The sequence below is a fragment of the Hyaena hyaena genome, unplaced genomic scaffold (assembly GCF_003009895.1).
Source record: "Hyaena hyaena isolate Hyena2069 unplaced genomic scaffold, ASM300989v1 scaffold_1310, whole genome shotgun sequence".
NCBI classification, from domain to species: domain Eukaryota; kingdom Metazoa; phylum Chordata; class Mammalia; order Carnivora; family Hyaenidae; genus Hyaena; species Hyaena hyaena.
The window spans coordinates 189,080-203,357 of NW_024081920.1; the positions used below are offsets into that span (position 1 = coordinate 189,080).

The 14,278-nt window shown below is 38.1% G+C and overlaps 1 protein-coding gene across 1 annotated transcript; it reads right to left on the minus strand.

Annotated features, from left to right (window-relative positions):
* Positions 1–6,001: 6,001 nt before the first annotated feature.
* LOC120224936 (olfactory receptor 52J3-like) lies at positions 6,002–6,949 on the minus strand. Its single transcript, XM_039223174.1, has one exon. The coding sequence runs from the start codon at positions 6,938–6,940 to the stop codon at positions 6,002–6,004; it is 939 nt and encodes a 312-aa protein (XP_039079105.1). The 5' UTR covers positions 6,941–6,949.
* Between the last annotated feature and the right edge of the window lie 7,329 nt (positions 6,950–14,278).

Sequence of the window (14,278 nt, forward strand, 5' to 3'; positions counted from 1 at the left end):
CCTGTGCCAAGAAATGATATAATATATTCTGTAGTTCTGAAGTAAAATAATCTATATTCTGATACTTTTTTATGAGGAAACATTGGTATCTGGATTAATAGATAATGTAAGGACTTCCCAAAGTGAGCATGTTAAGGACAAACCTAACAAGTCATTAAGGCAGAGAAAGACAGATGTGGGCCCCTAAGTATAGTGACGCTAACATAAAGAAATATTATATGCCAAGTAACTTAAGTATGTTTCATTTGATATTGATGTTCACATAAATTCCAATTAAAAAATCACCTCTAAAATCAATAGGTATCCTTATGAAATTATTCAACAAACATTCAGAGATAAACACCATCAAACAAATCTTAAACTGAAATAAGTACAGGAAGGTTTAACTAGTAAAAAACCAATTTCAGAGCCAAAATATTTCTTATTACAGCAATGTGCATCCCTTTGTTCCTGGGATGATGAAAGAACATAAAGTAAGAAGGAAGACTTCAGGTTTTTCCTTGTTTCCTATATCTAAGGAGAATATCTCCTAAGAATAAAAATTCTTAGTGGTCAGAAGAAGTAAAAGAAAGATTTGAGAAAGTACTAATCATGGACATAGCTCCCCCAAGTCAGGGTGAGGTCATATATTCTTTGTCTTTATCCCGAACACTATCCATAAGACTTGTCCTATTTTCTGATGAGGAAAGTTTTTTAACACAGAAAATCAGACATAGTAAGAAAAGACAAGAAACCTGGAGAGTGCAGAAAATAAGGACAGGAACATGGAGGTGAATAGAAAGTAGAGAATGAATGAAGCCAAGAGCTGATATTTTTTAAAGCAAAAATTAATGAGCTTCTGTCAGAATTGATAAAGAAGAAAAAAAGGAGAAGGAAAGGGAGAAAGAGAGAAGATGATTTCTCAAAGTCAGGAATGAAGCATGGTATATCACTCTAGATACTGCAGACATTTACAGTTCTATAAAAACAAAAACGACCATGTAGATCAAATGGACCGATTCCTCAAATTCCACAAATTGCCACATCTTATTAATATGGAATAGATGTTTAAATTGCCCTAGAACTATTAAGTCTCATTTTTAAGTCTCTGTGCCTCCTCTTAATTAGCCAGAGGGAAATCCTGGGCAAAATGGACAGCATCATGTATAGTCTGCAGACCAGATTGTATATTGTAGAGACAATAATGGTATCATTATACCATCAGCAATAGGATCCTTTCCACTAAGCCTCGTTCTGAGGGCTTACTACGGTCACTATGATTCCAGTTGCCTTGATAGGAGTTCTTCAGAGAACAAAGCTTGAGTCAGTAAAATTCCATGGAGTAAAATCCGAGGAAGGAGGACTGGGGGCCACGGGAAAGATGAAGGGAAGGGGAAAAGTCACTTTGAGGGTTTGTTCTCTAGTGTGTGGTTGTTCAAGGCAACTGATCTTGTAGTGACCTTCATAAGCCCCTACATTGAAAAGTGACATTTTACTTCTCCAGATATTAATGTTGGTTCAGGACCCATATCTTATAATCCCCCAAGATTCTTGCTATTTCTCTTCCCAGTGCATAGTCTTGATAATAAATGATCACATGTCCCTTTCTGGAAGACCAGGGTACATTCAGCTGCTCAGCAGGGTCCTTCTTCAAGGGGGGACAAGTCCCCACTTCAGTGGGCTCCAGGCTTCAAAGCTGTCTTAAGACTGAAATCAGGACATCATTCCTGACCTGCAGAAAGTAGTCCAAACAGAAACTTTCCTGGGTTCCTAGGTTCCCCTCAGGAATACATTTCTCACAGCCACGATGAGGAGTGTTTTCTAGGCTCTGCAGGGTAGGCTTAGGGGCTGGCTGAGCAGGTATTCATGATAAATACACTCTAACATTTTGTGTCCCCGGAAGTCTTTGGAAACTTTCCTTTATGGTATTTTTCAGAGAAATTCTGGCATTTCAGTTCATTTTACTGAGGACCCTCTTTGAGAGCAGGTTTTAGTTGAACATCTCACTGTTGGAACCACTCCCAAATACACGGAGTCCAGAATCTCTATTTAATATACTCATGCTACAGTTCAACCTCACACTATGTCACATTTCTTTCACTCACATTCAGTACTCAGAGTTTAGTATCACACATGTTCCCCAGGTGTCTATCTGTATAAAGTGGCAAAATCTTGGAATTCTTTTGGTGAGTATATTTTACCCACTGGAGCCTGCTGGCATTCAAAGCCAGTTATAGGCATAGAATTGTAATTTCCCACACAGTAGACACTAGCCATATATGATTATCAAACATCGGACATGTGGCAAATTCAACTGAGGGTACGAATTTTAATCTTTATTTTAATATAAATATAAAATATTTTTTAATTCAACATAATGTTTTGTCTTGCATTTTATTTTAGCCGTTGAAGATTTAGTGTACCAGAAAGATGTGCTTTAAGTGTTAAATACTGGATTAAGAAGGCTTACTTTGATCATTTAAGTGGTATCAAATATTTAATTGGTAGGTATATTAATTTTATGTTTAAATAATTTTTGGATAACATTAAGTTAGATTAAATATTCTATTGAATTAATTTTACTTTTTTTTAGCTTTCATAACATGGTTAATAGAAAAACTACATAGGTGACCCACATTTTATTCTTATTAGACACCATGGTTCTCTGAAACCATAAGAAGTGGTGGGAATTTTTCATGGCCTAGAGCAGCAATCCATTTCAAGTTAGCTACCTCAGGGGGAGACTATTTACCTGAGACAAGAGAACAAGAGCTGCTTCTAATGGTAAAAGGGGGGTTGCCAGAACTCAGGATTTGCTTCATTGAAGTCTACTCACTTAATACTATTCCAATTTTTATATTTTTAAATTTTTTTATTTATTTTTGAGACAGAGAGAGACAGAGCATGAGTGGGGAAGGGGCAGAGAGAGAGGGAGACACAGAATCAGAAGCAGGCTCCAGGTTCTGAGCTGTCAGCACAGAGCCTGATGCAGGACTCAAACCCGTAAGCTGTGAAATCATGACCTGAGATGAAGTCAGATGCTTAACCAACTGAGTCACCCAGGTGCCCCACGTCATTCCAATTTTTAAAGTCCTATTTCTTTCCAATGAATGGTCTAGTAGAGGACGATTTTGTTTTTAGCAAGTCAAAAATGCTTTCTTTCCTTACCTGGACCTTGGGCTGCATATTTAAAGCCCTGAGCTCATTGTTGACTTTATCCAGCTTCTCCATCTTATTTATCACCAATAAATAAATAAATAAATAAATAAAATAAAATCTATACTGTCCTCATTCTTATTAAAATCTTTGGCAGAAATACTTGGACACTCAAAAAGGTTTGCCTTCCTTAAGCCCTTGGTTACAGAAGGTAATAATATACATAACAGTTTTGTCATTGCATTCTACATATGACCAATGTCTCTTTTGCCAGTGGCAGCTGGGGCCTTACTGTCGCTAAGGCTCATTAGATAATGAACTAATTCCAAATTCCATTCTTAAGAATTTGTTACCCAGGAGCCACTTTTGGTATCTGTATTTACGTCAACTAAGGTTCAGAACTACTAACAGTATTAAAGAATAAAGAATTTATTATAGGAGTTAGATGCAATTGTGGGAGGCAGTAGGGAGAAAATAGATCCCGAAACAAATTTGCTAGCCAGATTAGGCCTGCATGAATAAGATGGTGTTTGCAGAAAACTAGGTACTTTCAGTTTCTGGGATGGAATCATAAAGGAGTGTGTCAAAATTCAAGGGAGGTGGTTTGTTTTTCCTGGCGACTGCCTCTGTGTTTGCAAGTAAATACCCGTGGTAGATTTGTGATGACTGTTGGTCAGCAGGTCAGTAGCCATGGAGAGCTGTGCATGAAGCTGAGGGACATAGGGAGAAATTAGAATCCTCTAGGATCGCTGTGTTTCTGTCATTGCCTGAAAACAATATTGAGCTACAGAAAATAATGGTGTCGTTTCACATTTGCTACCACGGCTTATGCATTTCTTATGTGACCACCTCTCAACCGGAAATTACAGGGAAGAGAATTGTGGGAAACAGAGTGCTAACAAGTTAGTCACAGAGCAGTCACCGAGGCACATTTTATCGACTGTGCTTGTCCAAATGAGCATAATTAAGTCTCAGTTAATAGTTCGGGGAATTAGGGGTGCCTGGGTGGCTCAGCCGGTTAAGCGTCCGACTTCGGCTTAAGTCATGATCTCACGGTTTGTGGGTTCGAGCCCCACATCCAGCTCTATGCTGACAGCCAGCTCAGAGCCTGGAGACTGTTTCAGATTCTGTGTCTCCCTCTCTCTCTGACCCTCCCCTGCTCTCGCTGTCTCTCTCTCTTTCTCAGAAAGGGATAAAAAGAAAAACATTTTAAAAAATAGTTCAAGGAATTAAAAACGCATTGTTTAGTTGATTCATAGTAAATGAATGAAGGAATAAGTGCACTCAAAATTCCATCAAGGTATTTTTAACTATAGCAAAATGGCAGCATTTCATTTTATTGTTTTATCAATTAGCTTAAAAAATAAAGGGAGAATGAGAAAAGTACAAGAGGATAATCAGTTTTAAAAGTTATTAAAATGTAATTTTCTAGTGATGATCGACACTGGTTCAAGAACAAACAGACAAACCAACTATGTAAATGAAAATCAGTCTCGTACAAATTGAAATTTAATATGAAGAAAGAAAAAATGCAAATCAGTTCTGAAGTGTTGAGTTGTTAAGTCAATTATGTTATGAAATAGGTTGGATATAGAAACCAAAGTGTTTAATATTCTTACATCTTATAGCAAAATAAATTGCAAGTAGATTAGATATAAAGTAAGACTTAACACACACACACATATAAACACACACACCCATAACAATATAGATGTTGCGATGTCCATATATAATAAATCTGTTAAGAAGCCCTAAGTTTCAAAGTGATAAGATGCTGCATTATAGATAATATTATCAGTACTGATTTCATTTAAAAATTTAACCTGCCATATGAAAATAAAGTATTAAATATAAAGGATTTATAGAAAAGTGTTAATATGTCAAGTGTAATAAAAAATTCATGCTATGAGATTTTTAAGAAGCTGGGCAGAAAACTTGGGGAGGGCACAAGGAAACTACAGCAAATAACCACAATAAAAATAAGTAAGAACATGACCTGTTCCGTCAGTGTAGAACCACTAGAAAAATCTTTAAATATCCACAAAAACAATTCATAAAGATATCACAAAATCAATTCTGAATTAGAAGTAATCAAAATATTATTCAAATGATGAAAATATAAATAAAATGCAAATGAAAGATTCTAGTGTTTCAAAAGGATTACTGTATCCATATGTATCAACACAGATCTCTAAATTTGATATAAGTGAAACAATTGGCTATGAAATGATACAGTGCATTATCATCTACATGAATTAAAAAATTATAATCCCAACTCCCACAGAGAAAATTGAATTTAAAATGATCAGTTTAGACTCTAAGAAAGACAAGAAAGTATGTGATGATCATTCCTGTCTCTGAGGACAAGAAAAAAACGGGAAGTGGTTTGGGGTAGGAGTCATAGTTCATTTCAACCTAAATGTCTCATGTGTTTGATTAAGAATAACATTAAAGATAAATAAGTCTCAGTAATAATAGTTTTTAATTCCATGTTGTGGGAAGAAAGGTATTAGCTATATGTTTCCTTGTCTTACTTTCGTTGACCTGAGGGAAAAATAGAGAACTTTAAAACGGGGGAGCAAAAAGCACTGTTAGCAAATGTAATGATGGGAAGGGTCATTGCTTGGACTGTTCATTCTCACGCAAAGTGAAATAATGCAAACAGTTCTTGCTTCCACAGTAGGAATTAGTCCTTGACCCTGAAACATCTTGAAAATTATTCAAATCATAGAATCAATAATGGACCCAGATCAAATCCCCTGGAATATCATTTGGTGGCACTAAATTTAGATGGAGAAAAATCTCTGGAAAGAACTCACATTTTCCTTGCTAGATCAAAGTGCTTGGTAAACAAAGGCAAGAGTATCTACTTTTTAGCAAAGACACAGAGCACTCGTTCTCGTATCTGTTTTGTCCTTACACCATAAATGATGGGGTTGAGTGATGGTGGGATAACCAAATAGAGGTTAGCAATGAGAATGTGAATGTAGCGTGGTATGTTGTGTCCAAATCGGTGAGTGAGGAAAGAGAACACTGAGGGGATATAAAAAACACAGATGACCCCAACGTGAGACCCACACGTGCTCAGGGCTTTTAACCGAGCATCTTGTGATGGGAGGCGGAAGACAGTTCGGAGAATGTAAATGTAGGAGATGCCAATAAGGACCAGGTTCAAAAGAAAAAGAGACACCACAAACAGCCCATAGATGGCATTGATACGGATGTTTCCACAGGACAGTTTTGCAATGCCCATGTGCTCACAGTAGGTATGAGCTATTACACGAGCCTGGCAAAAGGGTAGGCGGTAGATGAGATAGATCATGGGAAGCATAAACAGAACTGGACGAACCACAGTGCACATGCTGATACCCACCAGCACCTGGGATGTCAAGATGGTTCTATAGTGTAGTGGAGCACAGATTGCCACATAACGGTCAAAGGCCATGGCTACCAGGACTTCAGCCTCCATGCCAGTGAAGGCATGGATCAAAAACATCTGGGCCACACAAGCCCCAAAGTTAATCTCATGAGCATCAAACCAGAAGATCCCCAGCATGCGGGGCACAGAGGTTGTGGAAAGGGCCAAATCAATAGTTGAAAGGAGGGCCAGAAAGTAGAACATGGGCTCTCTCTGCAGGGTCTGCTCCATCTTGATGATTAGCAAAATGGTGGCATTGCCCAGCAAAGCCACCAGGTAAACAGAGCAGAAAGGCAGGGAGATCCAGGCATGGGCCCCTTCTAGCCCTGGGATTCCAACGAGAAAGAATGTGGCTGGGTGAAAAATGCTCCTGTTGGAATAAAACATCCTCCCAAGTGACAGAGAAGGAGTTGTCATTCCTGGAAGGAGGGAAAAAGAAGCTTCAATAAGATGTGTTTATGAAAATGATTAGCTTAGTGTTTCAATATGTAGTGAAAATGAAAAAGGTTGCTATTTGGAATGGCTTGGTAATATATATTTTTGACTATAAGCTAAACCATACATATTTGAATGGGCCATTCTCAAATAATTTATTCCTCATTTTTGTTTAACACACAAGGCTCATCGGCAAGCCTATGGCAGAGTTAGAAGACACAGAACTTGATATTAAGTATGGAATAATTTTGTATGCCCCATACCTTTTGTAAAGCTCCTGTCTGAAGTGGGGCATGTGAAACATCAAGGATGCACACATGGAAATGCAGATAGAATCCAAAAGGAGATAGGCCAGCTAGAAAGTAAAGTGACATGCACAGAGGTACAAGACACTTCCGTAATTAAGAAATGTATAAATTATCTAATGATTCACTTATGGGCATAGAGAAAATGCCAAGATCCAGCCAAATATCCTGTCAAAAAGAGAGAAACACAATATCAGAAGTTCACGTTATCACAATTAAAAGCACAGACACTCTGGGATGCCTGCCCAGGAGCATACATAGTCTGGGTTGTACACGTACCTCAATACTTGAAACATCCCAGAAAGAAAGATAATGATAACTTTATGTATAGTTCTGCTCATGTCTCTATTTTCCCAAGACCATCCCATGTCATAGCCCACTGCATTTTAGAATGTTGAGGAAATGGTGGTTTCGAGTGGTATTTGAAAGCTTCTTCTTTTACCATATCAGTTCCTCTGGGAAAAACTGCCGATTTCACCGCTGCTACAGAACTAGCATGTACTGAGTTCACTCCTTCTGTCTGACTAACTGGGAACATGGGTAAAAAACTGCCCAGAAGGCTTCAGGTGGCACGCACCTGAAGAAGGCATTTCTGAGCAGCACAGAACTATCTGGAACAACAGTCTGATTGTGAGAGATCTGCCTTCTGTGACTGTGTAAAGAACATAGGAAAGGGTGCTTTTGCAATGTCTTCAAAATAATGAAGAAGCACCTAATTACTCATAAGCTCAATAATGAAATAAGGGAATGTTCTCTGGGTCTCCACCTTGAGGCAGAGTGGTTCAAGATCAGGATGAAGTAGCAGAGACTCCATTTTTGTCCTTTATATAACTCCATATTTCTTGGGGAAACATAACCAGGTAAAAAATAAACACTAAATTCATTCTAAGATTAGGGGTGTGTGTGTGTGTGTGTATGTGTGAGTGTGTGTCTGTGTGTGTGTGTGTCTATGTGTATGTGTCTGTGTGTGTGCGTGAGAGAGAAAGAGAAAGAGGGAGGGAGGGACAGAGACAGGAGTTGTGTTTTTTAACACAATTTGTGTTTTTTTATTCCGTGTTTTGTGTTTTGTGTTTGTTACTTGTATTTTTTAAGAACGGAAACTCCAGGTAACAGCCATCATCCAGTAACAGGATGCTGGCCTGGAACAAGCCTTTTAAAACCCTGATGCCTACCTTGGGTTTATCTCTGAATATAAACTCTCAGTAATATGCCACTGCTCACCTCAGGTATTCATCATGCTTCAGAAGTCTATTTCATTCATTCCCTATAACCCATGGCAAAAACAGAAATTATACTTTATCAACCCACTGTATATTCATTTTGTAGATGGATTTTAAAGCTTTGGATCTCCCAGATATTTTTAAGGAAACTTAACCTCCATTTAAAAGTTGCGAGATTAAACTGGAAACATTAGCAAAAGAAAACAAAAAAATACAATAAAAAATAAAATTTTCAGAAAGAAAAAAATAAAATTTTCACCAAAAAAATGTTGCAACGTTTTTCCCTGTTAGATTCAGAAAATGGACCACATGATGCATTTCATATCATATTAAACCAGCAGTTGTCAGCCACAATTGACCATATCTCTTTTGGCTGACTGTAGTACATACCCAAGAAAATTCATCTTTGATGCTTCTTTCCTCCACAGAAATAGAGACACAAGGAAAATGTCAAGCAGCACAGCTCTATTTGTTGGGTTTTTTAAAAAAATACAATCGAAAGAGAGTCATTTTATACCAGGGCTTTAGCTGCTTATAATTTTAGAAAAATAAGTTAACTCCATTTTCTACTATAAATTGTACCCAGGGATCAAATCCTCTGAGATTACTGGCAAAACTCCTAGATTATGATTTAGAGCAACAGAAACCTAAGGAAAAAGATGGCATAGATAGAATTTATAGAAAGATATTACAAATGTGGGGCAAAAAACCACAAATATGATCATTTGCTTATAACATAAAGATAGATACATTCCATCTCCCTCTATTTTGCAGCCTAATTCTATGGATTGTTGTTTCCTAGATAAAATAGTACTTAATCCAGATTCTAAGCTCAAATAGAACAACCTGGCAGGAGGGGCGCCTGAGTGGCTTAGTCGGTTAAGCGTCCGACTTTCGCTTAGGTCATGACCTCACGGTTCGTGGGTTCGAGCCCCGCATCGGGCTCTGTGCTGACAGCCAGCTCAGAGCCTGGAGCCTGTTTCAGTCTGTGACTCCCTCTCTCTCTCTGACCCTCCCCTGCTCAAGCTGTCTCTCTCTCTCTCTCCTAGAAATAAATAAAAACATGTAAAAAAATTAAAAAAAAAAAAAAAAACAACCTGGCAGGAGACTCATTTTCTTTGTAAAAAAAATTTTTTTTTAATATTTAGGTATTTTTGAGAGAGAGAGAATGAGCAGGGGAGGGGCAAAGAGACAAGGAGACACAGAATCCAAAGCAGGGTCCAGACTCCGAACTGTCAGCTCAGAGCCTGACATGGGGCTTGAACTCATAAACTGTGAGATTATGACCTGAGCTGAAGTCAGACACTTAACCGAATGAGCCACCCAGGTGCCCCAGGAGACCCATTTTCAACCTGAGCTCTCACTATCCCCATGCACTAAACTGACCGTGTGTTCTAGGTTCATGAATTCTTAGCTATGGGGATTGACATCTGTGAATTTTTGGTCCCACTGTCCTTTGTTCATGACTGATCTTCTCAATCTTCCCCCCCCCCCGACAATTTTTCATATCTATCTCACAGAGGCCATAGGGATAAGTGGTAAAAAATTCCAATCCTGGAGCTGGTCTGACTCAGTTCAGATACTGGATTTCCCAGGGGATTTCCTTCCTATATAATATGGAAGAGTTTGTACAGTGTTGTGAGATATTAATTTATCTTTATATATATAGTGGAGTGAGATGTCTGTACCTAGGATTTTCATTATAGGAAATATTTGATTACTAATTTAATTACCAATGTCCATTCAAATTTTATTTTTCCTCTTCGTTATCTATAAAGACATTTTGAGATAAACCAAAACCTGACAGCCTTCGTTGCCAGCCAACCCGCATAAAACCTGACAGCCTTCGTTGCCAGCCAACCCGCATAAGAAACGTTAAAGGATTACTGGTAACTGATGGGAAATGGCAGAAGTTTTTAAATGGCTGTAAATGAAGAAATGAAGATCATTGTAAATATTGAATAATTATATTATCTATTTCAAATATAAAGTCAGCTTTGAACACAGAATGTTTTATTGTACAGCTTTGAATGACAGCAAAAACAAAATAAGTACCTAAGTGGACAAAAGAGTATATTCACTCAAAGATATTATTCCTCCATTAAAATAAAAGTGCATTAGGAAAAAAAAAAAGTGCATTAGGAATCTACACATAATGTACACACTTTTGTTTATAAATGTACATGAAATATAAAAAATAATATATAATACAATTTCAATTAATAAGTCAAAAATACAGAACAACGTATTTTGTTTTTTTTTCCAGTTCAATGTACCTTTTTTATTGTTGTAAATATATATAACATCAAATTTACCATTGTAACCATTTTTAAATTAATAAACGTTATTTTTTTAACAGTTTTCAGTTTACAGCAATACTGAATGGGAAATACAGAAAATCTCCATATACCTTCTGCCATCACAAACGACTTTCTCCACCATCAACTTCCCTCTCCAGAGTGGCACTTTTGTTACCATCAATGAACTGCATTGCCACACTGTTATCACCCAAAGTCCACCATTTACATCAGAGTTCACTCTTGGTGCTGTACATTCAATGGGTTTTGACGAATATATACTGACATGTTTTCACCATGATATTATACAGAATAGCTTTTCTGCCCTAAGTGCCCTCTATACCCTGCCTCTTCATCTCTCCCTTCTCTCTAAACCGGGACAAACGTTACTCTTTTTATTGTCTTCATAGTTTTGCCTTTTCCAGAATGTCACATAGTTAAAAGGATACAGTCTTTTCAAGTTGGCTTTTATTTAAGATACCTCCATATCTTTTCAGAACTTGGTAGCTCATGCCTTTTTAGCATTGAATAATATTCCATTATCTGAATGTGCCACAATTTAAACACTCACCATTGAAGGACATCTTTGTTGCCTCCAAGTTTTGGCAATTAGGCATAAAGATGCTATAAGCCTCTATGTGCACGTATTTATATGGACATACATTTCAGTTTATCAGGATATAAAGCAGGGAGTATGACTGCTAGGTCATATGGTTAAGAATAAGTTTAATTTTTTTTTTCAGCAATCATTTCCTTTTATTTTTTTATTTTTTTATATTTTACAAATAGTTTATTGTCAAATTAGTTTCCACATAACACCCAGTGCTCATCCCCACAAGTGTCCTCCTCCATGCCGATCCCCCCTCCCCCCAACATCCATCAACCTCAGTTTTTGTCAGCATTCAAGAGTCTCTCATGGTTTGCTTCTCTCCCTCTCCCCCACCATTTCGCCCCTTCTTCTCCCCTTTGTTCCTCAGTTAAATTCATCCTAATCCTCCTATATGTGCAAACATATGATATTTGTCCTTCTCTGCCTGACTTATTTCACTCAGCATAACACCCTCAAGGTCCATCCATGTTGCTACACATGGCCAGATTTCATTCTTTCTCATTGCCATGTAGTATTCCATGGTATAGATAAACCACATCTTCTTGATCCATTCGTCTGTTGATGGACACTTAGGCTCTTTCCATGTTTTAGCTATTGTGGAGAGTGCTGCTATGAACATTGGGGTACATGTGCTCCTATGCCTCAGCATTTCTGTATCCCTTGGGTAAATTCCTAGCAGTGCTATTGCTGGGTCATAAGGGAGTTCTATTGTTAGTTTCCTGAGGAACCTCCACACTGTTTTCCAGAGGGGCTGTACCAGTTTACATTCCCACCAACAGTGTAGGAGGGTGCCCGTTTCTCCACATCCTCGCCAGCATCTAGAGTTCTCTGATTTGCTCATTTTAGCCACTCTGACTGGCGTGAGGTGGTATCTCAGTGTGGTTTTGATTTGTATTTCCCTGATGAGGAGGGATGCTGAGCATCGTTTCATGTGTCTGTTGGCCATCTGGATGTCCTCTTTGGAGAAGTGTCTGTTCATGTCTTCTGCCCATTTCTTCACTGGGTTGTTTGTTTTTCGGGCGTGTAGTTTGGTGAGTTCCTTATAGATTCTGGATATTAACCCTTTATCTGATATGTCATTTGCAACTATCTTTTCCCATTCCGTTGGTTGCCTATTAATTTTCTGGGTTGTTTCCTTGGCTGTGCAGAAGCTTTTAATCTTGATGAGGTCCCAACAGTTTATTTTTGCTCTTGATTCCCTTGCTTTTGGGGATGTGTCAAGTAAGAAGTTGCTGCGGTGGAGGTCAAGGAGGTTGTTTCCTGCTTTCTCCTCTAGGGTGTTGATAGTTTCCTGTCTCACGTTCAGGTCCTTTATCCATTTTGAGTTGATTTTTGTGCATGGTGTGAGAAAATGATCTAGTTTCATTCTTCTGCATGTTGCTGTCCAGTTCTCCCAACACCATCTGTTAAAAAGGCTGTCTTTTTTCCATTGGATATTCTTTCCTGCTTTGTCAAAGATCAGTTGGCTGTATACTTTTGGGTCCACTTCTGAGTTCTCAATTCTGTTCCATTGGTCTATGTGTCTGTTTTTGTGCCAATACCATACTGTCTTGAGGATGACAGCTTTGTAGTAGAGGCTGAAGTCTGGGATGGTGATACCTCCCGTTTTGGTTTTATTTTTCAGTATTACTTTGGCTATTCGGGGTCTTTTGTGGTTCCATACAAATTTTTGGATAGTTTGTTCTAGTTTTGAGAAGTATGCTGGTGCAATTTTGATTGGAATTGCATTGAATGTGTAGAGTGCTTTAGGTAGTAATGACATCTTAACTATATTTATTCTTCCTATCCATGAGCATGGAATGTTTTTCCATTTCTTTGTGTCTTCTTCAATTTCCTTCATAAGTTTTCTATAGTTTTCATCATACAGATCTCTTGTATCCTTGGTTAGGTTTATTCCGAGGTATTTTATGGTTTTTTGTGCAATTGTGAATGGGATCAGTTTCTTGATTTCTCTTTCTGTTGCTTCATTATTGGTGTATAAAAATGCAACCGATTTCTGTACGTTGATTTTGTACCCTGCAACTTGGCTGAATTCTTGGATCAGTTCTAGTAGGCTTCTGGTGGAGTCTGTCGGGTTTTCTATGTAGAGTATCATGTCATCTGCGAAGAGTGAAAGTTTGACTTCCTCTTTGCCAATTCTGATGCCTTTGATTTCCTTTTGTTGTCTGATGGCTGATGCTAGGACTTCCAGCACTATGTTAAACAACAGTGGTGAGAGTGGACATCCCTGTCGTGTTCCTGATCTCAGGGGGAAAGCTCTCAGTTTTTCCCCGTTGAGGATGATGTTAGCTGAAGGCTTCTCATAGATGGCTTTGATGATGTTTAAGTAGGTTCCTTCTATCCCAACTTTCTCGAGAGTCTTTATTAAGAAGGGATGCTGTATTTTGTCAAATGCTTTTTCTGCATCTATTGACAGGATCATATGGTTTTTATCTTTTCTTTTATTGATATGATGGATCACATTGATTGATTTGCGAATGTTGAACCAGCCCTGTAACCCAGGAATGAATCCCACTTGATCTTGGTGGATGATTCTTTTGATATGCTGCTGGATTCGATTTGCAAGGATCTTGTTGAGAATTTTTGCATCCGTATTCATCAAGGATATTGGCCTATAGTTCTCTTTTTTTGTTGGATCTCTGTCTGGCTTGGGAATCAGAGTGATGCTGGCTTCATAAAATGAGTCCGGGAGTTTTCCTTCGACTTCTATTTTTTGGAATAGCTTGAGAAGAATTGGGATTAATTCTGTTTTAAATGTCTGGTAGAATTCCCCAGGGAAACCATCAGGTCCAGGGCTCTTATTTGTTGGGAGATTTTTGATCACTGATTCGATTTCTTCACTCGTTATGGGTCTGTTC